This window comes from Bos taurus, chromosome 25, assembly GCF_002263795.3.
Source record: "Bos taurus isolate L1 Dominette 01449 registration number 42190680 breed Hereford chromosome 25, ARS-UCD2.0, whole genome shotgun sequence".
Classification (NCBI taxonomy): domain Eukaryota; kingdom Metazoa; phylum Chordata; class Mammalia; order Artiodactyla; family Bovidae; genus Bos; species Bos taurus.
Genome location: NC_037352.1, coordinates 37,250,227 through 37,274,003, shown reverse-complemented (window position 1 = coordinate 37,274,003; position 23,777 = coordinate 37,250,227). Strand labels below are relative to the sequence as shown.

The following is a 23,777-nucleotide window of genomic DNA, read 5'->3' as shown; positions in this document are numbered from 1 at the left end:
CAGCGGGGCGCCCCCCACGCGTCTCACGGATGCACACGTGCACACAGAACACGCACAGGTCACGTGTCTGAATCAGCCCCGTGGGTTGTGCCAGTGCCTTGGTTTTGGGAAGGGGTGTGTGGCCCTCCCTGTTAGGTTTCTTGGTGCTCCTGTGAATATTTATTTCAAGATAAAAGTTAACAGCAAATAGAAACCCGTTCCATGAAGACCAGGCCAGGCCTTGATAACAGCTTCCTGCCCCCGAGTTGAGAAGGTGCACAGCCCCGTGTCCCGGTGGACGAAGACCTGCCTCCCCCGTGTTCACCTCGCTAGTCACAGGACCGCACGTGAGATGGTAAAGGAAAGCCGGAGAAACGCCGTGAGGAAAAACCCCACGAGAGAAGTGCATCGACTGTCGTGAAACTGATGACACGCATGCACAGTTAAACTCACACGTGGGCATGACGAGTGGAGTTGTGGGAGCAGCTGTGTGTCAGGCCCAGAGCTCCGCGCCGTTTATTCCAGTCGGCATTTTTATGTGCTGTTTATTGGAGTCCTGCCCCCCACAGCACTTCATTACAGACTAGATGGAAAACGCGCCTGTTTCCTCCCTGGGCCGTGCCGGAGTCGTAGTTGTACAGTGAATTGAAAATCACCCAGGTGACTGAAATGTTTCTTAATCATATTCTGTTTTGCAGATTTTGACTTCAGTGTTCCAGGATCCATGAAGCTTCACAATCTGATTTCCAAACTGAAAAAGTGGATCAAAATCCTGGAGGCTAAAACCAAGCAGCTTCCAAAATTCTTCCTCATTGAGGAGAAGTGCCGGTTTCTGAGCAACTTCTCGGCACAGACGGCCGAGGTGGAAATTCCCGGGGAGTTTCTGATGCCAAAGCCGACACATTACTACATCAAGATCGCTCGGTGAGTGCGCCTGGCCGGCCTGGGGTCACCAACGCCTTCCCCCGGGAGAGGCCCGGGAGATGATCCAGGGAGACCAGTCAGCGGTTCACGCTGTGATTCCCTCCCTTCTGCCCCCGGGAGAGGACACGGGACTGCCCTCAGATTGGAGTCTTTGGGCACCTTTCACATGTCCAGGCGAACCCATGAGTTCCGTGTTTTGTCTGAGTCAAGCTTGTGTTTGCTCTCAAAAGAACCCTTTCTGAATGCTTGTAGAACTTGACAAAGCAGAGTTTTGCAGTGTTTTATATACTCTGAAAGCACAGTATTCAAAACAGAATCAAATGATGTTAAAAATTTTTTAGAGCAAAGCGAGTTGCATCCCATTTAAAACGTAAAGCGAGCTGGGAACTGGCCTTAACAGGGCCCTCCAAGTCGGACCCTGCCGCTCCCCTCCACCGTCGGCCCCAAGGTTGTGCGGGCCCCACACCGCCCCTCCGCTGTGAGCCCCGAGGGTGCACAGGCCCCAGGCCGGCTCATCAGCAGCGGATCCTCTGTCCCAAGGGCCCAGGCCCTCCCACTTCTGGGGTCCCTGGTGTCCTCTGACTGCGGAGGCCAGACCCTCGGCGCAACTGGTCGTCTGGGAAGCTCTGCTCTCAAAGCAGAGGGGTGGAGTGGGCGCGTGGCGTGGTGTCAGCGCCCGCGGTCTTGGCAGGTTCATGCCCCGGGTGGAGATCGTGCAGAAGCACAACACGGCGGCCAGGAGGCTCTATATCCGCGGGCACAACGGCAAGATCTACCCATACCTGGTCATGAACGACGCCTGCCTGACCGAGTCACGGCGGGAGGAGCGCGTGCTGCAGCTGCTGCGCCTGCTCAACCCCTGCCTGGAGAAGCGGAAGGAGACCACCAAGAGGCACCTGTTCTTCACAGGTACGTGCACGGCCGCCGCCAGGTATGCCCTGCTGGCGCCTCTGGGTACGCCCTGGTGGTGCCTCCGGGTATGCACGCAGCCACCTCTGGGTACACCCTGGTGGCGCACAGCCCCTGCAGGACACGCGCCTGACCAGCACCCACCTGGAGAAGCAGGCCCCGACCGGGCGCACAGCTGTCTCCACTCGCCCATGAGCCTGCCCAAGCTCTGGTGACGTTGGCTGAGCAGGTGGCATGCTCCACATGGTTTTTAAGCACAGTCTTTGATCTCTTCTTGGACTTCTATGGTGGCTCAGCTGGTAAAGAATTCCCCTGCAGTGCAGGAGACCCTGGTTCAATCCCTGGTTTGGGAAGATTCCCTGGAGAAGGGAACAGCCACCCACTCTGGTATTCTGGCCTGGAGAATTTCACGGATTGTATAATCTATGGGATCACAAAGAGTCGGACACGACTGAGCGACTTTCACTTTCACTTCTTGATCTGCTCTGGGCACCACCTGAGGCGCCCGCCTTGGAGTCGAGGAGCCCCAGGAAGGCCCCTGACATCTCATTGAGGCGGCACCCAGCAACCTCGGGTGAGGTCTTTACAGAACCAAGTGGTGGTGGGTGAATCGTGAACCTGTCACGTGGGGCGGGGCGGTGCCTGTGGCTCCCCAGCCCCAGAGAGAACAGTGGTCACCCTTCATGTTGACCCGGGTTTGGAGTCCGTTGCCGTGCGTGGTGTCTGGTCCTGTTCGGAGCTCTCTGATGGCTGAGCTGTGATCCAGCCTCTTCTTTTATTTTTAAACTTTACAATATTGTATTAGTTTTGCCAAATATCGAAATGAATCTGCCACAGGTATACCCACGTTCCCCATCCTGAACCCTCCTCCCTCCTCCCTCCCCTACCCTCCCTCTGGGTCGTCCCAGTGCACCAGCCCCAAGCATCCAGTACCGTGCATCGAACCTGGACTGGCGACTCGTTTCATACATGATATTATACATGTTTCAATGCTAAAGTCTCTCACCTTTAAGTTCAGAATCCCCCAAAATAAGTGAATTGAGAAATCGGCTCTGCAGAGCGCTGTGGGTGTTCGAGCACATGTGTGACGCACTCTGCTGGTCGGTCCCCGCCTCACCCGCCGTCTCCCCTCTCTCCTCAGTCCCCCGCGTGGTGGCCGTGTCTCCGCAGATGCGCCTGGTGGAGGACAACCCCTCCTCGCTGTCGCTGGTGGAGATCTACAAGCAGCGCTGCGCCAAGAAGGGCATCGAGCACGACAACCCCATCTCGCGCTACTACGACCGCCTGGCCACGGTGCAGGCGCGCGGGACGCAGGCCAGCCACCAGGTGCGGGCGGGCGGGCGCAGGGTAGGGCCGTGCGCCTCGGCCAAGGGCCATTCACTGCAACAGGACAGAGGCATGTTTTCATTCAGCCTCGCAGAAGCTCAGAGGCCTTCCCGCAAAACAGCTCAGAAATTAGAATTTTAAAGGAACTTCCTGGCAGGTTCATTTGGTTGGCAGCCGGGGCGTAGGCGGTGTGAGGCTGTCCGCCCGCCTCCTGGGCACCTTCACGGGTTTGCTGCCAGGCCTCCTGGTCACGCACAGTCTCTGTGTGGTGTGTCCTTGCTAAAATGCAGAATGTGGGGACGTGGAAACCTGTCGAGCCAGCCGTTTCTGTGGCCTCGGGAGTCCCGGATGCCCCGGCTGCACCTGCTGGCGGGCCGAGGGTCTCTCTGCACCTGCGGGTCCTGCTCTGGGGGCAGCGGGGCAGGGGGAGCGTGGGTGAGAAGGCTGTGTCCAGGGTTCTCTGTGTCACCAAGAGGCAACCCTGTGGCCGGTTCTCCTGCTGCCTCCGTGGTCCTTCCTGGCTCCCCGAGGGCGCCTCCTGGATCTGGGGAGAGACCCCCAGGGCCGGAAGCTGCCTCTGTTGTCCAGGGACTGGTCTCCCATTAATCTGGGTCCTAAAGGTCTTGGTTCAGGACAGAGCCCAGGGGTGCCCGTCTCAGCCCCGCACCATGCTCAGGGTGCAGGGTCTCGAGTCAGCCCCCACCGTCATGCGGGCAAAGCAGGTGGGGTTCTTCTGTGCTCAGTGGTCTCCGTGGACCATGGCAGTTTTGAGGTGTTGGTGGGAAGTGAATGGATTGGATTCTCAAGGCTCTGTGTTCCTTGGACTGTGGGAGCCAGTGACCCTTGTCTGCAAATACGTGGCTACATCGGAAGCCCCCTCCCGCTTTGTGAAGATGGAGCTGAGCGCGGGTCTGGCACAGGGATGGTGCGGGGCCCTCCTGGGCCCGCGGGAGGCGCGGACGTCTCTTCTTAGTCTTCCTCCCCTAGTTTGCTTCGTTACTGACTCGGCTCCTTTACCCTTTGCGGTTTTTACCACACTGCCTGTAAATTTGCTTGTTCTGGACGCATCATGTGAGCAGAGTCACACAGCATGTGCTCTTTCGTGCCTGGCTCCCTCCGCAGCGTGTTCTCAAGGTCATCCGCTCGGTGGCACGTCGGTACTGTTTCTTGCTGATTATTTCCTTATATGAAGAGACCACGTTTAACTTACCCACTTATTAGTTGGTGGACGTTTATGCCTTTTGTCTGTTAAGATTAATGCTGCTGTGAACACGCATGTACAGGTTTTTTTGTGGATTTTTGTTCTCATTTCACTTGGCCATCTGTATACCAAGGGTAGAATCGCTGGGTTATCTGGTAACTCTCACGTTTAACATTTTGATGGAGCCACAGACTGTTTTCCAAAGTGACCGCAATGTACGCGAGTTCTGATTTCCCCACGTTCTTGCCAGCACTTAGTATTATCTGTCTTTCTGACTACAGCCACCCGAGTGTGTGTGAAGTGCTAGTTTATTTTGGTCGGTAGCAAGTGATACTGAGTATTTTTTCATTTGCTGATTGGCTGTTTGCATATTTTCTTTGGAGAAAAGTCAGTTCAAGTCCTTTACTCACTTTTTTAAATAAATTTTTTTTAAGTTCTGTGCCGCACCGGTCGTCGCTGCTCCTCGGGCTTTCTCTAGCTGTGGTGAGCAGGGTCTGCTCTCCAGTCGCCGTGCTCTGGCTTCTCGCTGTGGACCCCCGGCTCAAGAGACGTGGCTGCAGTAGTTGAGACACATGGGCTCCGCTGCCCCGTGGCCTGTGGCATCTTCCCGGATCAGGGATTGACCCCCTGTCCCCTCCGTTGGCAGCCGGATTTTTAACTACTGGACCACCAGGAAAATCCCCGTTTGTTCTTTTTTTATGTTGGGTGATTTGTAAAAAGACTTGTTTTTTATTGATTCTAAGAACTCTTTCTATGATCTGGATGTAAGTGACGACAGGTGACTTTCTTTCCTTGCTGGGTATGTCGTCCTGCTTCTCCACGTGCCTCATAACCTTCTGCTGAAAACAGGATGTTTTGGATAATGCAGTGTGGCCACACTCACCGTCAGACCCTTCCCCACGCGGTGTGTTGCTGTGTGTGTGTGTGGTGACTTCTTGGGCTCAGTCAGCCCAGGAGGCTGTTGAGGAATACCCAGAACCAACGCCGGGACCTTACCAGCGGCCCTGAGCACCACACACACACACCCCCACCCACACACCCCACCCCCCCACTGAGGTGTCTGTTCAGCCAGCCCGCGCCTGACCTGCTTGCCGAACTCCCTGTCCCCCAGGTCCTTCGAGACATCCTCAAGGAGGTTCAGAGCAACATGGTGCCCCGAAGCATGCTCAAGGAGTGGGCCCTGCACACCTTCCCCAACGCCACCGACTACTGGACCTTCCGCAAGATGTTCACCATCCAGCTGGCACTCATCGGCTTCGCAGAGTTCGTCCTGCACCTCAACAGACTCAACCCCGAGATGCTGCAGATCGCACAGGTAACGTGGTGGGCGCGGCCGGGCCCCCCTCTCAGTCTGCGCCTGCTGCTTCTGCCCCTGAGTGTCTGCCTCCGACCTCCAGGACACGGGCAAGCTGAACGTGGCCTACTTCCGCTTTGACATAAACGACGCCACTGGGGACTTGGATGCCAACCGCCCTGTCCCTTTCCGCCTCACACCCAACATCTCCGAATTTCTAACCACCATCGGCGTCTCCGGCCCCTTGACCGCGTCCATGATCGCCGTAGCCCGCTGCTTCGCCCAGCCCAACTTCAAGGTGGGTCAAGGGTCATCCCAGGAGGAGCGTGTGGTGAAGCCCTGGGGGATGCGACGTGGCCGGACGCCCGTGGCCACGCCGGGGCTCTGACAGCGCCGTGCCACACGCCGTGCTCGGGAGGACAGACGGGGTGCTGGTCCAGTCCCTCTGGCCCCCAGCCTGTCTCTTCGCAGTCGGAGACTGAGCACACACCGTCCGGTCTCTTTTTTCTGACTTCCGGGACCATCTGTACTGATTGCTCTTTTCCCAGATAAGCAGTTTGTGTCTAGAAAAGGCTTCAGACACCAGTTGCTTTTGCAAAACATTTACTCAGAACAGGTTTTAAATCATCGAGTCACCTCCTGACTGCAAACACGGACTTTGAGCTCTGTTGACGTTCGACTGCTCTCTTCCCCCCGCCCCCACCCCGGGGTCGGCGCGGCTCCGGGGCCCATGAAGGCCTCTGTGAAACGGGTCAGAACATGGAGCCCACTCAGGCAGGGAGCGCAATGACACTCGTCCACTTAGGGTTAAGACCTGAAATACAGCACAGTGTTCTCGTTCTGTAGAAACACTCACTTCCGGAGACGGGGTTATCCGAGAGGGGCCCGTGATTGGAAACCCTGTTTAAAAACCTGTTACAACCTGGAAGAACAGTGTGGCCTGAGTGGCTGTGGACAGGAGGAAGCTGGCCTTCTCCACACTCAGGCCACGCTCCTTCCAGCCCCAGTGGGGTGATTGCCTTCGCATTAGATCCACATAGAGACCACCCAGCACACTGCGCTGGGGCCAGGCCCTCAGCGTGTCAGTCCGGGTCACATTTAAGCAGCCCCAGTGCCTCTGATGTGACAGCGGGCCGTGGCTGGGCGTCCAGTTCAGGAGAGTTTGCAAACAGCCTGTCCGTCTTGCCATCACACCATCCTGTCTGTCATCCCAGCGCCGCCATCAGAGGTGATGGGCCTGGGTCCCCAGCCCTCCTCTGTCCCCTCCCACGGGCCCCCCTCCAGCCCCCACCACCTTCCCTCAGGACTCCATTCCACGGTGCCTTGACCTGGGGTCCCCCACCTCTTTCTTAGAACCCCAGGGGTCATCACACGTGTCTGGCTGCAGCATCGCCACCAGAGTGACCGAGGTGTGGGCCCCGGCTACTGAGGCCCCGATGGCTGCCGCAACAGAGCACCTTGCTGGGACGCTGCCCTCTGGGCCGGTAGTTAAGCGCGATCCTTCCGTTCTCACCCCGCAGGTGGACGGCATCCTGAAAACCGTGCTGCGGGACGAGATCATTGCCTGGCACAAGAAGACGCAGGAGGACACGTCGTCTCCGCTGTCAGCCGCCGGGCAGCCCGAGAACATGGACAGCCAGCAGCTGGTCTCCCTGGTTCAGAAGGCCGTCACGGCCATCATGACCCGCCTGCACAACCTCGCCCAGTTCGAGGGTGGGGAGAGCAAAGTCAACACCCTGGTGGCCGCCGCCAACAGCCTGGACAACCTGTGCCGCATGGACCCCGCCTGGCACCCTTGGCTGTGAGCGCGGCTGCGTTGGTGGGGTGGGCGGTTCCCGACGGTTGGGGACTGAGCGTCAGGAAGGCCGGGCAAGTCCAGGCAGGAGCGGAGACCAACCTGCAGCTTTTAAAGCAGCCTTCAGAGAAGCCAGGATCTCCTTGTGAATTCTTTTTTATCGACTTCCTCCCTCGTGTGAATGTACAGATAGAACTGTAGGAAACGCTTCCTTGTCGTCGTTTTTACCTTTCGGAGGTGATACCTCCTAGGAGCTTTAGGCTTTTGTACAGAGCTCTGTAACAAGTGTACAGAAAACCCACTTTGTTAGAGAAACAGGAAATTATGAAGACAGTGTGCTGGGTTTTCTCTAAGCACAGACTTCCAGGCTGCAGGAAGCAGCCTCAGAACCTCCCAGTACGGCTGGTGTGGATGGAGAGGCGGGGGCTGCCCGCCCTGCGTTTGGAGTCAGATTCCTCGGGGCCCGCAGAGCCGGAGAGCAAGCGCGATTCCGCTTGCTGTTGCGCTGCTCTTCGGCTGTCTTCTTGATATTTACTATCACTGTACCTGGAAAAAAAACATTTTCCCCTCTTAATTTAAAAAGAAGCAACGAAGGTTTGTTTGTTACCTCCAATCTGTTCACATTTTTATGAGCCTTGAGAACGTTCTATCTAAATTTGTACAGTGTGAATTTTTTAGAATAAATATTTTATCAAAGGACGTGTTGTTTCTGCGAAGTATGCCCCACCCCCCGCCCCTCGCGCCAGCGGGGCTTTGCCCCCAGGGTGGCCCCACGGTGACCGTAACATGCGCCGGGCCGGGGCTTGGGTGCGCGCCCCTCCAGCGTGAAGTCCTGATCCCAACCAAAGGCAGGAAAACACGTGCAGGGGGCTCTTGGTGCCGTTCCCGAGTTTCAGGGCTGCAGCCCAGTGACCTGCATGCAACGGGGAGATGCCTGGAGGCGGCAGCCTGGAGCCTCGTCCCCGGCTGTGGCCCGTCCCGTCAGTGGGACAGACTGAACCTCATCGCCTAGACTCCAGCCCCCACACGGAGGGAGCCTGAGGGACTGGGTTTGGTCTATCTGACCAGACTGTCCCATTCTTTATTTGGAGCTGATTGTAAGTATTTTACTAGTACTCTGCTGTTTTTGTGAGCAAGCGTCTTGGGTTCTGGAATGACAGGAGCCTGTATTTCAAATGACAGGTGTCACTGCACAGCCAGCAGGCTGGAAGGGGAAGGCGCCCGTCTGTCTGACAGCCCTCCCTGTGCAGCAGGGTCTCCAGATCCGGGGTCAGGACGTAGCTGAAACCAGCCACTGAGTTACCTCGGTCCTCTTGGAGCGGGCGTGGAGCCTGGTGGTCGCAGAGATGCATGGACAGTGTTCTGGAGGAGGGAACGTTTGCTTCTCAGCCTCGCTGCTTGGAGTCTGGAGTCAGCGTCCTGGTAAGAAGGGCCCAGGTTCAAGGCCAGGCTTGCCCGTGCCGTGCCCCAGGCACTGACCCTTGTTCCTGGGAAAGCCAGCCTCTCCCCATTAGAGACCCAGCCCATCCCGTGCCCATCAGTTCGTCCCAGAGTCGGCAGCCCTGAGCCAGCACCTCTGTGACCAGAAGCCTCTTGCTCTCTCTCCTGAAAGAATGTGGCTTTGCTGGGACCCGGGTCCCCAGGAGTGAGGAAGGTCAGACAGAGGGCTTGTGTGGGGAGCCACCCCCAGGGTGTGCCCAGTTTTCCTAACACGGTTTCCAGGTAAGCATGATCGGTAAGATTTTCTTAAGCTCTAAACTACATGTGACAGAATTTGCCATTTCCACCGTCTCTGTGCGTGCAGTTCAGTGGCCTTGAGTACCTTCCCATCATTACGCAGCCCTTGCCGCTGTCACCTGCAGAACTTTTTCTTCGTCCCGAGGAGAGACTGTTCCCATCAACCCCGAGTCCCATGCTTCTCCCCCGGCCTGGGGCAAATGCTCTTCTATTTCATCTCTCTGCTTTTGACTCCTCCAGGAATCTTGTGAGTAGAAGCATGTGCTCTTTGTTCTTTTGTGACCAACTTGGCTCACTTAGCACAGCAGTGCAGCCCGTGACGGAACGGCCTTCCTTTCCAAGGCTGGATAAGGATGTATGCTGCACGTGTGTACGTGTGTACGTGTGAACGGCCTTCGTTCCCAAGGCTGGATAAGGGTGTACGCTGCATGTGTGTACCACGTCTTTGGACCCTTGGCTTGCTTTCGTCTTTCCGCTATTGTAAAAAATGCTGGAATGAACATGGATGTTTTGAGGGGAGTCAGAATACCCATTCAGCTTCCACTTCCAATTCCTTGGGGAATGTGTACAAAACAAATTTCGGGATTATATGGCAGTTCTGTTCTTAAGTTTTTGAAGAACCTCCATATAGTTTTCCAGTAACTGCACCATTTTACATCCCCACCAACAGTGCACAAGGGTTCCACTTTATCCACATCCCCGTCAATGCTTATTTTCTGGTAAGAAAAAAATATGTATTTTCAAACTGTGGGATCTGAGTTCCCTGACCACGGATCCGACCGGCACCCGCTCCAATGGAAGCATGGATCTGAACCACTGGACCGCCAGGCCAGTCCCCCAAACATTTATTTTTTGATAGGAACCATCCTAAGGGGTGTGTAAAGTGCCATTCGTCCTCATTGTGGGTTTGGCTTGCGTTTCTCTCGTTGGTGAGGTTGAGCATATTTTCATGAGCTTGCTGACCATTTGAATTGTATTTGAAGAAATGTAAATTCAAAACCATTGCTCATTGTTTCTGTAAGTTGTAGGAGTTCTTTATACATTCTGGATCTTAAACCCTTATCAGATACGTGACTTCAGTATTTTCTCCACATCTTCAGGCTGCCTTTTCATTCTGTTGATAGTGTCCTTTCTTGCACAGGTTTTAAATTTTGATTTAGTTCAATTTATCTAGTTTTTCTTTTGTTGCCTGTGCTTTTTGGTTTCATATCTAAGGAATCATTGCCAAATCCAGTGTCAGCTATCAGACTTGCTACTGAATTTTCTACTTCATGTATTTTTCAGCTCTAGAATTTTTATTTGGTTCTTTTTTCCTTTCATGTTAATCATTTCTCTCTTTTCAAAGTTACTATTTTTTATTTACTTGAAGTATAGCTAATGTACAGTGTAAGTTAGAGGTGTATGGTAATGATTCACAATCTTAAAGGTTATATTCCATTTATAGTCATTACAAGATCCTGGCTATATATTCCCTGTGTGTGCACTACGCCCTTGTAGCTTATTTTATATCTAGTTTTTATTTGGGGCTGTGCTGGGTCTTCGCTGTTGCCACGAGCGGGGGCTGCTCTCTAGCTGCGGTGCACTAGCTCCTCACTGCAGTGGTTCCTCTGCGGAGGACGGGCACGTGGGCTCTCAGGCACAGGCTCCGTGGTTGCGGCGCACAGCTGTTGCTCCTTCACGACGTGTGGAATCTTCCTGAGTCAGGGCCCACGTCTGCTGCCCTGGCAGGTGGATTCTTTGCCCCTGAGCCACCAGGGAAGCCACAATACCTAGTATCTTGTCCTCTTAATCCCCAGCTCCTACGTGCACCTCCCCTGCCGTCCCCTCCACTGGTTTCCCTATGAATCTGTTCCCCTTTTGTTACATTCACTAGTTTAAGATTCCACATGTGAGTGATACCAGAGTATTTGTATTTCTTGAACTTGTTTCACTTAGAATAATACCCTCCAAGGCCATCTATGTTGTTGCGAACTTCAGAATACTTTCTATGGCCCAGTGTTCCACTCTGTGTGTACACGTACGTATATACGCATGCACACGTACATACATATACACCACATCTCCTTTATCGATTCATCTGTTGGACGCTTTGGTTGCTTCCATGTCTTGGCTATTGTGAGTTATGCTGCTGTGAACACTGGTGGGGGTGTCTTTTTGAACTAGTGTTTCTGCTTTCTTTCAGATATAAACCCAGGAGTGGAATTGCTGGCTTATATGGTAGCTCGATTTTCAGTCTGTTGAGAAACCTCCATACTGTTTTCCAAACTTGCTGCCATCAGCTCCTCCTGCCGTTAGAGTGGTGAGTTTGCCCCTTTCTTTAGAAGGCCCTTGCCACTGGCTTCCTGTCTTGTTTAAAAAAAAAAAAAAGCTGGAATCTCTTTTGCACACCAAATAACAGACGCCAAAAACGTAAAGTCGTGAGTTTATTGCATATGTAACAAAATGAACCTGACCGCCGGGGTCCAGCCTGCTGTTCAACCACTGTTTTGTGTTTCCAGCTGGTTCTATAACCACATTAAATAGAACTAGTATTCTTTAAATACTTTTGATTTTGACATAAAACATTAGTGTACAACTTTCACAAAATAAATCAGCAATAAAAACCGTGGGAAGGATAACAAGGATAGCAGCAGTACTTAAAAACAAAATAAATAAAAATACATTATAAAGTGGTTGAGAGACAAAAATAAACCAACTTTAAAAATCCATACTATGTGTTGGGAAGGCTGCCGTGCAGCAACACCTGGCTGCAGCCGGGGCGTCTTCTCGGATAGCTTGGCCTGGACGACCGCCCGACCTGGACTGGGACCCTGGGCTGGGCGAGCCCCGGGCCTCATTCCCAGGCGCTTCTCCCGGGAGGAGTCGGCGGACGGCTGGCAGCCGCCCCGCAGCCCCTCCGGTCTTCCTAAAGCACTGAGGAGCGGTGGTTGGCTACATCCCTGAGGGTCGGCTGATGGCCGCTGGTGAGGCAAGCCTGGAGGTCGGGCCCTGAAGCTTCCGGGCAGAGGCGGGGGGCTCACCCGGGACCACCCAGGGCTAGACACGATTCTTTGGTGGGGGTGGAGGGTCGAAAGGCCCAGTCCCCGTGGACACTGAGGTTCGAGGGGCAGTGCCACCGACAGGCCTGCTTGGCAAGAGTGACCTGGAGCTCTGGAAGGTTCTGCTAGGCTCCCCGACACCAGCTGTGGGGGCCGAGGCGTCCACGTGCCAGCAGGGAAACACAGAGCCGGGCCCTGGGGGGAGGTGAAGCTGTCACCAGCAGCCCGCGGAGGAGCCCCGAGGAGACCCTCTGCTCTTGCTGAGGTGACATCTGACACAGGAAGCAGCCCATCCCCCGTCAGCAGGAAGGTCACTGGAAAGGAGGCAAATGCCTCATTCCTGCTTCGAGGTCTTTACAGCCACGAGACCCTCGTTTCCTCCCTAATTACGGCAGGTTCTGGCCGACACCCAGGAAAACCAGGTGTCTTCCCCCCTCGGTCCCCTCCTCTAGGTTTAGGTATGGGTCGCAGGGCGGGTGTGTGTGTCTGTACCCTCACGCCGCCAGAGGACACCCCCGAGGAGCCAGCTCCCAGCACACCCAGAAAGTGTGATGGTAACCCGGGCACAGCTCAGCCCCAAGCCTGGCCTTCACATTCTGAGGGGGCGCTTTTCCTTTTACAGCCAACGGCATCCTTCCTATTCTAGAACCCCAGCGAGTCGCCCGGCAGCACAGCTTTCTCTCCTGGAACCCCCAGCTGCAGTCTGCCCCCCAACCCTAGGCCACTGACTGCTTCCAGGTCAAGAGAAGAACCACAGCAAGATGCAGAGGGTAACGCTGTCCACAGGCGTCGGGAACGAAAAAGGACAGACAGGTCAGAAAGCGCCTTCCAGACCCACAGCCGGCTGGATCCCAGCACGGACCTCGGGAGCGTCCACAACAGAAGTTCAACAGGGACTCGTCCTGCTAGTGAGTTACCCTGCACTCGGCCCCCAAACAAAAACAACGGAAGTCCACACGGAGAGTGTGCCGCCACTGCTGTTTTCCCACTGAAGTTTAGCTATCTAAAATCGAACCACTCTAAAAATTATTTGAACTTTTGTGCAAATTGGGAAATGGTGTTAGAAATTTAGGGTCAAGGCTTTCTCTGGCCTTGCTCATCGCCTGGGCGGGTGAGCCGCACCACGGTGTTTGGTTAGCGTTGCCGTCAGATGGGGACATGGGCCAGCGGGTCCTGGGGCCCCTCTGCCTTCGGGTTCCATCCACGACCCACTTTTTGTAAAAAGGTGACTTGGGGTGAACGTCGATCATGAGGATTAGACATTCTCGCTCTCCTTTTCAAGCTAGTTCGCACCAAGCCAGCAGCTATGAAGTCAGAGTTCTGTCCTGTTAGTTTAGTTCTTAAGCACTTTCCACAAAATGGTTCGTTAGTATCCAGGTGTGGGGCGGGGCGGGGCTGGTTTTGGTCTGTTTTATAAGCTCTGCTATGTGGTGGTTTCGCTGGAAAAATATTTTGAATTGGATAGACAATGTGGCTAAAGGGACTCTGAAAAGGAAAGATTATTTTTCTCTCTGTAGAACAAAGTTTTCAGCTAGGAAACCCTGAAAAGAAACACCCAGGCCCCCAGCGCAAGCCGCCCCGACTCGTGTCCCCTTCCAAATCAGAAGCATCTTCTTGACGCCAGCTTCCTGCAGTGGCGGAACTCCAGTAAGCATCTCCTTTACCGTTACTGTCAGAACTTAACCTGCTACCCAGAGCAGGCCGCTGGGACATGGGGTGTGGAATCCGAGCTGCTGAACTCGAAAAGGGGCCTTAGGTCGGCTTTGAGACAGAGCAGCGGGTCCAGCTGTGGGGTGTGCCCCGGGCAGCCCCTCACGGCTCCCTCCCTGGGAGTCAAGACTCCCATGGAGCCCATGGGCGCTGAGCTGCCACCGCAAGTGCCACGGCTGTAGCAGAGGGTCCCGTGTGACCGAAGCCGTGCTGACCTGGCTGCGTTTATTGGATGGGGGGATGGGGGGGGCCTGCCAGGAGGGGGAGAATGTGGGAGGAGCCACCAGCCGCAGTCTGCCCGCCCCTCGCTCCCCCAGCAAAGAGCAGGGGAGACCAGCGTTTCCCTCGGGTTCCTAGGATTCCAGGGCCTCAGCCGGTTCGCGGAGGCATCCAGAGCTGCCGCTCGGGGTCTGGTGGCCATGAGCTCATGTCTGCTCCTCAGGGTGCACTTCACTCCACGGCAAAGCCACAGGTCTCCTCCACCGCAGTCAGCAGCTTCTCATAGAGCTTCTCGTACGACTCGTAGGGCGGGATGTCGATCCGGTTAAAGCTGGAAAGGGACAGAGGTGAGACACACCGCAGAGCCGGCCTGGCCAAGGGCCTGCTCCCGGGAGAGGGCAGTGGGTGAACGCTTGTGTGTACACCTGGGGCTTCTTGGGCAAAGATTTTTAAACCAATGAAACCAGGTGAGTACATCCTGGGCAGATTAGGACAAAGCTGTCACCTTGTTGGGTTTCTTGTTTTGGGGAGAAGTTATTTCTCAGACCAGGAACACATTTGCAGAGCACAAAACCCCTCTATCAGTTCACTGCCCACGCGTCAAACCCTCTAGGACTTGATCTAACCACAGCGGGGCAGTCCGCAGTATTTCCGGAAGAAACAGATTCTTCCCCAAAACCAACAAGACGTCAGATCCCCAACGGGGTTAGATGAACGGGCCAGCATCTCCTCAGGGATGTTCATTCCCAAAGCTGTGTCCAAAAGCCCTGTGAAGCTATTACCTCACAAGGAATCCAAAACTACCGAATTCTGACTGAGAGGACAGAGGCCTCGTGAATTGCTGGGGCTGAGCCCTTAAGGACGGTTTCTGAGGTGGAGTGAGGCTACAGCGTGTGGAGTCTTTTCAGGGGTCCTTGACCCCGAGGACATTCTTCACATCCGTCAAGAGGACCAAGCCTGCTGGGGATGGGAGGAGTGGCCCTGGGGGTCGACCCCGCTGGACAGACCCTGGATCCTCACGTGGGCCAGGGGACTGTCCTCTGTCTCACAGACGTGGAGACCCGCCCACTTGGATGTCGTGGCCAGCGTGGGATCCCCAGCCCCGGTTCCCAGCCAGGGACCTCCCCCCACGTCACCATGCATCCCGGCAGCGTCTGGACCGGTTCTGGTCAACTGGAGGGACACTCAAGACGTGGTTCACAAGGGCGAGTGAGTGACTAGATTTTAAACCACATTTTAAACCACAAAGGCACTAACCCCACTACAGGTGCCGTTTAAGTGAGGACTGAGGGAGGAAGCGTTTTTCAGTACACAGGCACGTCTTCCACAGTCAGAGCTCCAAGAAGAGACCAGTAACCCCAAACTTAAACCTGCAGTGCTCCCTCCTGACGGCACCTGTGTGGGCAACAGGTTAACACGCACCCATGGACACACACACACGCAGCAGGAGCCAGGGGAGTAGCTCCAAGAACAGCCACGTCTCAGGACTTAACTGCGCTCCTGAAAGAGCCTCGTGCTGACCCTGACGTGCGGGCTGTCCCGCACACGGACCGCCGGGTGGGGCGCCGGTCCTTACCAGGTGTGGGCCTTGGGCAGGTTGTCCGTGTTGGCGTCGATCAGGTGGATGGTGAAGAGCCGGGGCCCTGCGGCGCCTGTAGAGCCTTACGAGACAACAGTCTAGTTAACATGCTTCAGAGGTGGGGCCCGGGCCCCCTGCCACCACCCGGGGCCCCACGCCCATCCTCCCAGATGGTGTCAGGGTTCACGTAACCCTAGGAGCTCTGTGCAGTCTCGGGATATGCACACAATGGCTACGGAGTGACTAACATCAGACATTCTAGAAAATTCATGGGTGCAGGAAGAGCAAAGACCGAGCTGTCCTCTCACAGCTGAGAGGACATGAGCCTGCCCCAGGGCAGGTGTCTGAAAGCAGAATCCTTAAGTCACCAGGAATTTGTTTTTTAAAAAAAAAACAGGAATTTCTAGCAAGCAGACCCCCTGTTTGCAGTGGATGGTAGCATCACAAGAAAAGCAGGTTCTGGAGTCAGGAAACCCCCTGTGCAGAGGCGGTGGGAAAAAAGACAGACACAAACACCAGGACCCAAGCCCCAGGACAGGAGGGGACTTCTCAGTCCAGGAGGGCCTCAGGCGAAGGACGAGGCTACAGGGAACGTTCGCGTGAAAACTGCCTGCTCTCACTAAGAACATGTGAAGTCCAGTTACTAAGTTTTAAGGTACTCATATTCTCAACCTTACTTCTGCCAGGGTTATCAAGTGACAAAACCTCCAGATTTAGCATCAGCACGCAGAAGGGGCCCTTCCCGGGTGGAGGCGCCGACCACGAGCCCCGCAGCCCCTCCTGAGCTCAGCCGCATTACTGTGCATGGCCGCCCCCGGCCCCCTTCCCAGGGACTCAGTCCGAGCCGAAAGGGACGCCTGGGAGGATGGCTCCTCACTGGACAAGGCAGCCGACCAGGCGGGCCCATGGACGAGGGGACTGAGGGCCTGACCTGCACAGCGCGCTGTGCGCTCAGGAGACTCAGAAGTTAACCCGAGCGCTTTACAGCTGCTTTCCTCCCCCCAGAGCCATCTGTTCTGTTGGGTGAGGGGAACCCACCCCCTACCCCAGCCCCCTGGCCTCGCAGGCGGGGTCATTCCTGGTCTAGCCTCACGGGGACACCAGGCCAGCCGGCCAGCATCCGCCGCTGTGGGCCCACAGGCTGAGACACCCCGAGCAGGTGGTGTGGAAGACTTGTGTGGCTGACACGGGCTCCCACTGTTTACAGACGTTTCTTTCACCCCGGGAGCAGCAGTGGGGAGAGAAGAGGTCTCTGGACAAGCGACACTGCCGTGCCCGGCGTCCATCATGAAAGACCCGATGCCAGGAGACGTCCCAGGCCCCCACCCGGCCTGGCCCGGCCGCCACTGCAGTCACCTTGCAGCGCCTTGAAGCCCTGGAGGGGGACCCGCGTGGAGCCTGTCACGAACTGCAGCAGCCGGGCCCGCCGCTCCTCATCGAAGGTCTCTACCGCCTGCCAGAACCACCGGACCACGTTGCTGTCGGCCCCACAGTGCTTCAGCCGCGTGTTGGACTTCCAGTCGTCCAGGTCGATCTTGTCTAGGCCGCCAATGATCAGCTGCGGGGCATGAAGGTGGGTCACTTCCCAGACACACAACACGACGGGCCGCCCCAGGCTCCCGGGTCATGGAGAGACCGACCAACCACGCCCCAGTCAACCGGGCGATGTTCAGACAAGGGGATACCCAACACACACACAGCCGGCCCAAGGCCCCCGTCTGTGTCTGCACTTCCAGGCTGGCTGCCACCCCCAGGGTGCGGGGGCGGCCGCTGACGTGATGTTTCCCTACAGCTGAGCGCATGTGTGTGTGTGCCCTGAGGAGCCAGAAAGGCTGCACAGGGTCACCTGCCCAGCGGGGACACCTGGGGACGTGTGGGGTGTAAAGTGTGACTCCCCCCCAGGGGATCACGTGCACTCCGGCATACCAGGGCAGAAGGTTGGGGACACTTTGAAAGGCCCAAGCTACTTGGTGCCAGAGGTGGACAAGACGTGAGTGAATCACTGCGTCCCATGAAGATGGACAAGAAAGGACAGTAACACCCCGTCCTCGGCCTGATAACAGCTGGAATCAAAATCGAGCAGCTGGCTAGGATGGGAGCAGCTGGTTACGGTCACATGCTCAGTAACCGTAAGGTGACCCCTCAGGAGGAGGCACTGGGGAAGCTCTACACTGGAGGTCTCTAAGTCAGGGGAAGCCTCGGAATACCCTGACTGATGTCCCACGGATGAGCTGGACTCCCTGCCACCACATAGACACCAGGCCTCGTCAGCCCTGCTCGGGGCTCCCCGACACCCCTGTCCCCCCACCCTGTCCCTGCTCCTGCAGCCACAGCGACCCCCACGCCTGTGGGGACCATGCAGCCTCGCCCGCAGCCTGGCCAGGAGGCAGGGACCGCCCCGTACACAACAGCCCCTCGCACCCCAGCCCCGCACAGCCCACCTCCAGCTCCTTCTGGTCAAAAGGCTTCAATAAGTGTTGAGGGATGAGCTCGTTAAACCCCTTCTGAAGAGCCAGGAACTGGGCCTCGATTCCCCTCATGAACCTCCAATTTACATACAACCTGAGAAGGCAAGTCACACGTTGGAAGCAGCAGCACAGTTCTTTCCTCCGTTAGTCGGGGCTGACATCAGCTAAGCCCTGCCCGCCCGGCCCGCTGACAGGGAGGAACGCCCCCTGCTGGTTGGTGACCAGCCTAAGACTCAAGAGGAAAGGAAGTCAGCCGCTCCCTTAGATGTGCTGATTCTCTGCTTGAAATCGGTCAGATCTGACCTGACCTGTTAGGGATGCCACAGTTGAAAAAAAAAAAAAGTTTGAAAATAAAATAAAGGACCCTGAGAACGACACCCCCACATGTGTCTGAATACCCCATGGAGTTGCTAGTCAGCTATTTGCCTTCAGAGCGGGGAGGACAGACCGGAGGGAAGATGCCCTTAGACTGAGCTCAGGAAGCTTCGGCTCCTCCCCCGCGCTCTCCTGTGGTCATCACCGTCACAGCAGCACCGAGTGCTCCCTTGCGAGTCCCCGCCTTGGTCTCTGGGGTCGTGAATCCCCCTTTAACAGGTCAGCCCTCCACTCAGAGCTCCCACTGCTGACACCACTGCTTTCGGGAAGTCTCTACTGTGACTCTGGTCCAAGTATGGGAAGGGAGGCTCACGCAGCAGAGGAGCCTCGACCATCTCAACGTGCCCGCTGCCTGGCAAGCCCCGCCCCGGGTGCCCCGGAACACTGCCTACCGGACATATTCCTTCTTATTCTCCTCTGTGACGGGGACGTTCCTGCCGTTGGGTTTCAGTTCGTGCTGAAGAATCCGCCCGAAAGCATTGTGCTCCACGCAGAACGTGTGATCGAGCACGGGGGTGATGTCATTCTCTCTGCGGGGGAGCACAGGCGGGGGTCAGGCTGGCCTCAAGAGGAGGGTGACGGGAGCGACGCTGCTGGGACCTCCGGAGACATGGCATCCAAGTCTCCGAGCAGACAAGAGGGAAGCGTGACGGGGAAACTGAGTCAAGGGGCAGCCACACCAAGAAGATATCACCGCCCTGCCTCCAGGCAGCCTTTCCAAGGCTTCAGTGCAGAGAAGCCCTTGAAAGTTAGGACTGGCTCCTTTGTCCGCCACATTTCTGGAAACACAGCTGGGGTGGTTCTCCACAGGATGCAGGCCTGACCCCCGCACCCCAGCCTTAGCAGCTAGGACATGTGGGAGGATGTGGACCTCCCATTCCTGTGAAATCAGCCCATTCACGAGGACCCCCGACATCCACGGTGACCATGTAGCTGTGTGCCTGTTGCTTTTAAGAGTTCTAGGATAATCTTAAAGGTGACTGAATATCAGGACTTTTTTGATATCTTCCTGGTCCCTCTAGGGGCTTCCCTGGTGGCTCAGCTGGTAAAGAATCCGCCTGCAATGCAGGAGACCTGGGTTCGATCCCTGGATTGGGAAGATCCCCTGGAGAAGGGAAAGGCTACCCCATCCAGTATTCTGGCCTGGAGAATTCCATGGACTATACAGCCCATGGGGTCGCAAAGAGTCAGACACGACTGAGCGACTTTCACTTCACTTGGTCCCTCTAGAGACCAGGAGACACCTCAGAGTGTTAAAAAAAAAAACCACCAGGCCTGGGGATTAACAGCCACAATCGTAACCTAATATTCAAGGAGACAACAAAGGAAACTAGTCCATGAAGAGAAGCTGGTCAAACAGTATATGAGATAGTAAGTCAATTAAATATTTTCGTCAGATCAGTTTTTATGATTCTGGTGGTTGGTTTCTCCAGTTTCACACCCATGGATCTGGTGCACCCTAAGACAGGTGACAGGTGAATTTTCAGTTCCCTGAGTCGGTACTTACAGAATCCACACTAGGCTCTTATGGAGTTCAGGGTCCACCGATTCCAAATCAGAAAGCTGGATGGGCTTCCCCAGTAGCTGCTTGTAGAAAGGCACCGTGAAACCCCCATTGATGTAGTGTCCGTGGAACACAGCCAGACCCATGATCCGACCCACGAAATGGAAGTAAGACAAGTGGTCCTGCAGGGGGCAGCAGAGAACACCAGTGTTAGGAAGCTGACCGGCAGGGCAGACAGGTGTGTGTTTCTCCAGGTTCTCAGGAGACCCGTCCCACAGGAGGAAGCTGAATCAGTGACTCACAGGCTGCGCTCAGGACCCACCCGATCAAAGGTCACATAAGAGCACGACTCTGGAGAGGTCATCTGCATGACACTTCATGCGCCCTTGGTTCAAATACCTTCTCAAAACTACTACTGAATTTGTGGGGCCCAGTGCAAAATGAAAATGCAGAACCCCTTATTCAGAAATGGAGAATTTCAACATGATGAAGGCAGAGCGTCAACCGCGAGCCGCCCCTTCTCAGCGCAGGGCCTGGTGCTGGCACAGGCCAACTGGCACACCAGGAGGCCGCCGGCCTCTCCCGGCGCACCTCGAACAAATAAAGGCGACAGGCAGCCCTTCCTCTGCCATCCCTGCCCCAGCCCACAGGAAAGCAGAAGAGAGGAAAATCCAGAGAAGGGACTGAGCGGGGGACACATCCCCAAACCAGTCCTGTTGTGGTTTGCAACCAGGGAACCCCCGTTTCTACTCTTAGGTTGGAATTACAACCAGAGAGTGCCCACACTGGTGAAAGTCGCACTGGCTGCCCCTCAGAGCCGTGTGCGTGGTGCGGACCACAGGACGTGGCCCGCAGCAGAGCCCTCCGCTCGCCGCGGGCCACCCCTGGGCCACATACTGCTCCTGTTTCCTCATTGCTATGACGAGCAGCTAAGAGTATCGGCACGCTGGCCAAAAAGGCCAGTTACATAAGGGAATACTCCAGTTCTGGCTGGGAGGAGGATGGACCTCGTACCCCGCTTCTCAGAATGATACTGTCAACAAATACAGCCATTGAGCCAGAGTTCCCTCCAATGGCAGTAAAGTGCTTTGAGTCCACAAGCAGCTCAATTTCACTCTTGTTGTCCTTGAAACAATATACTCAGTGATCCCAGTCACTGAAGGTAAGGGGTGGAAACCATCCATCCTACCAACTGTCACTCTACCTTCCCAGTTTTATTTGCCACAGACTTTGAGTAGGTCTACAATGACTAAACCAAGAATTGAGGTTGAAACTGGAAAGCCACTGAGATTCTCCAACTAGATTTCTGACCTCCTTATTCATTAATACTTACAGGGTTGATTGAAGAGTCTGGGTTGATTTGCAACATGTAAATGTTGTCCGTGGAGTACTGGAAGAGTCCATAGTACGGGTTCAACATTTCATGGCACAGTAAATAAAGCCACTCCCTAGAAACCACAGCAACAAGAAGACACGTTAAAACCCCCTCGTTTGAGATCTTCACCACAGGACTGACAGACTGCCCTCGGAAGCCAAACTGGTAAGGCTGCCTGGCTCTGAGAAAAGGTGACCGGGACAGGCTGGGCAAATAGGGGAGAAGGAAAACAGCTGCTTCTAGCGGTTCCAGAAAAGCAAAACTTCAGTGACTCCGAAGTTGAGAACTATCTCTGGTTGTGGGAATCATCACCAGCTCCGAGGCACGGTGTCTGTCAGCCTGCCTGCACCCCAACGAAGGTTTTCTCTGCTACTTTGTAGAGAGAAAATCTTGTGACGAACGGACTTCCCTGGTGGTCCGATGGCTGAGAATCCGCACTCCCAACGCAGGGGCCCAGGTTCGACCCCTGGTCAGGTAACTGTATCCCACAAGACCAAACTAAGAGTTCACACGCCGATGGAAGATCAAAGATCCCGCGTGCAGAAACAAAGACCCACACAGCCAAATAAATGTTTTAATTTTTAAAAGCCCCAAGTTAAAACCAAACCAAAAAAGCACTCTAAACAGAAAACGTGACTCAACTGCCGTGGTCAGGTTTGGTAAGCCCAGTATGCAGTCTTATACAAACACTTGCGTAACCTTGTCTTCTTTCTACTCAAAACTTGAAATGGACGAATCTTATTAAGTTCTAAAATTCTTACTCTTTGAAATAGAAAACATAGAATTGAGAAAATATGGAAGGATAAGCACAAATGCAGATAATCTGTCGGAGAAGCTTGTGAAAAGACCCGCAAAATGATCACACCAACAAAGTGACATATCAAACTCCAACAGGAAGGAGCTGTCAGAGATAAGACGCTGGGTCTTAGGAAGCCTCTTTATTAGGAAGGCAGGATTTCCCAACTCTGGTGCTTTGTTCAGCCCCAAGTTTCAGAGTTTGGATTTACAAAGAATTATTTTCATAAACGCCAAGGACCTGCAACTGTCTAGACAGGAAGTGATTAAAATACAAGCAAACATTCCGACTGAGCTGTGGACAAGGTATAGAACGTGAGAAAAGTTCTAGAAGTGGTCAAGGAAGAGCTATCCCCAGAGTCAGAAGAGAGAGAAAGGATAAAGGTTCAGAGCCGGAGGCAGGGGAGAGGAGCAGACATACACGCGTGTGTAACACACAGGTCACTGGCATCTCGGCCTTCCACAACAGGTATGGACCGTTCAGACACGGGGAAGACTCGAGAGCTGAAACAACGGGAAATGAGACTGGCAGCAGAAAAGCAGGGCTGCTCAGCTCTTTCCCCTGCAGCACCGTGTTCATCAAGGCAGCTACACGAGACTCACCTCCACCTGGAAGGTTTCACAACCATGGAAAACGGGAGAGGAAGCAAACTCCTTCCAAATCAAACTTCACCCAGCTGTTCACATGCTTGCCTAGGGACCAAAACCCCAGCTACGCACAGAACAATGTAAAGTGAAACCATTCAAAGATACTGACTCTTGAGACATCCTGAGACTAGAAAGAAAAAGGCAGAGGAGAGAGAATGGAAGTAGTTTGATATGAATTTCGGACAAACATGAATGAGGAAACAGAGGAGTCTCCCTGAAGAGAGGGACAGAAAGCCTAAAGCCCTTGTCTTGTTGGGAATGGGATTTATGTTTTCAGAGCAAACGTAAGTTACATTTGCCAGAAGAAAGATGCTTTCTAGAATCAATATGGAGAAGATCGAAGAAGAAACCTGGGACAATCTGGAAAGAAAAAGCACTTCTCGGGGAGAGGCAGTTGCAGTGTGAGCATGTGGTCAGGAAGGCCTGGGCTCAACCTGTATCCCAGACGGAGGGGCAGGAGGGGAGAGAGGCGGACGAGATGGCAAGAGGCTGGAGGAACGATTCTGTTCCCGGCCCCATTTACTTACTTACTTTTGGCGGCTGGAAAAGATCCCAACTTCACCCAGAGACGTAGTGAGACCCCCATATCACTTCTCAGAACCTAATTTTGCTGGTGCTGACTGCTGCAGGGCTGCCAATCTGCTTGTGTATTCTAAACTGTGAGGGTGGGAGGCTCTCCTGTCCCGTGACCCCCAAGATGGGACCACTGTCACACACGACTGCACATTAACGAGGCCCCTTGCAGCACCTACCACAGCTGAGGTTTGCAGTCGCTGGTGATTCTCTGACTCGTAACCCTGTCAGAGGGGACTCCTTCACAGGGGATGGGATGCTTCAGAACTGGGGTTCTGCCAGTGAATGACAGCAAGCCGAAAGAGGAGCACGGAAGTGAGGAGGGGGT

The 23,777-nt window shown here is 54.9% G+C and overlaps 2 protein-coding genes across 6 annotated transcripts in view; one reads left to right on the top strand and one right to left on the bottom strand.

Moving 5' to 3' along the window:
- TRRAP (transformation/transcription domain associated protein) overlaps positions 1-8,128 on the top strand; it is a 90,322-nt gene extending 82,194 nt beyond the window's left edge. For all 3 annotated transcript variants that reach the window (NM_001192137.4, NM_001434939.1, NM_001434938.1), the window contains 6 exon segments: positions 678-903; positions 1,595-1,812; positions 2,954-3,138; positions 5,451-5,654; positions 5,737-5,931; positions 7,154-8,128. In NM_001192137.4, coding sequence (NP_001179066.1) covers positions 678-903; positions 1,595-1,812; positions 2,954-3,138; positions 5,451-5,654; positions 5,737-5,931; positions 7,154-7,438 — 1,313 coding nt within the window. In that variant the 3' untranslated portion in view covers positions 7,439-8,128.
- A 3,447-nt stretch (positions 8,129-11,575) lies between these two features.
- SMURF1 (SMAD specific E3 ubiquitin protein ligase 1) overlaps positions 11,576-23,777 on the bottom strand; it is a 91,411-nt gene continuing 79,209 nt past the window's right edge. For 2 of the 3 annotated variants that reach the window (XM_005225271.5, XM_059881610.1), the window contains exons 12-18: positions 21,392-21,506; positions 20,062-20,240; positions 18,947-19,084; positions 18,153-18,273; positions 17,068-17,269; positions 15,709-15,793; positions 11,576-14,463 (exon numbers count right to left, since the gene is read on the bottom strand). In XM_005225271.5, the coding sequence (XP_005225328.2) occupies positions 14,364-14,463; positions 15,709-15,793; positions 17,068-17,269; positions 18,153-18,273; positions 18,947-19,084; positions 20,062-20,240; positions 21,392-21,506 (940 nt within the window). In that variant the 3' untranslated portion in view covers positions 11,576-14,363. The remainder of the gene's footprint in view (positions 14,464-15,708; positions 15,794-17,067; positions 17,270-18,152; positions 18,274-18,946; positions 19,085-20,061; positions 20,241-21,391; positions 21,507-23,777) is intronic. The other variant, XM_059881611.1, reaches the window with a different exon arrangement.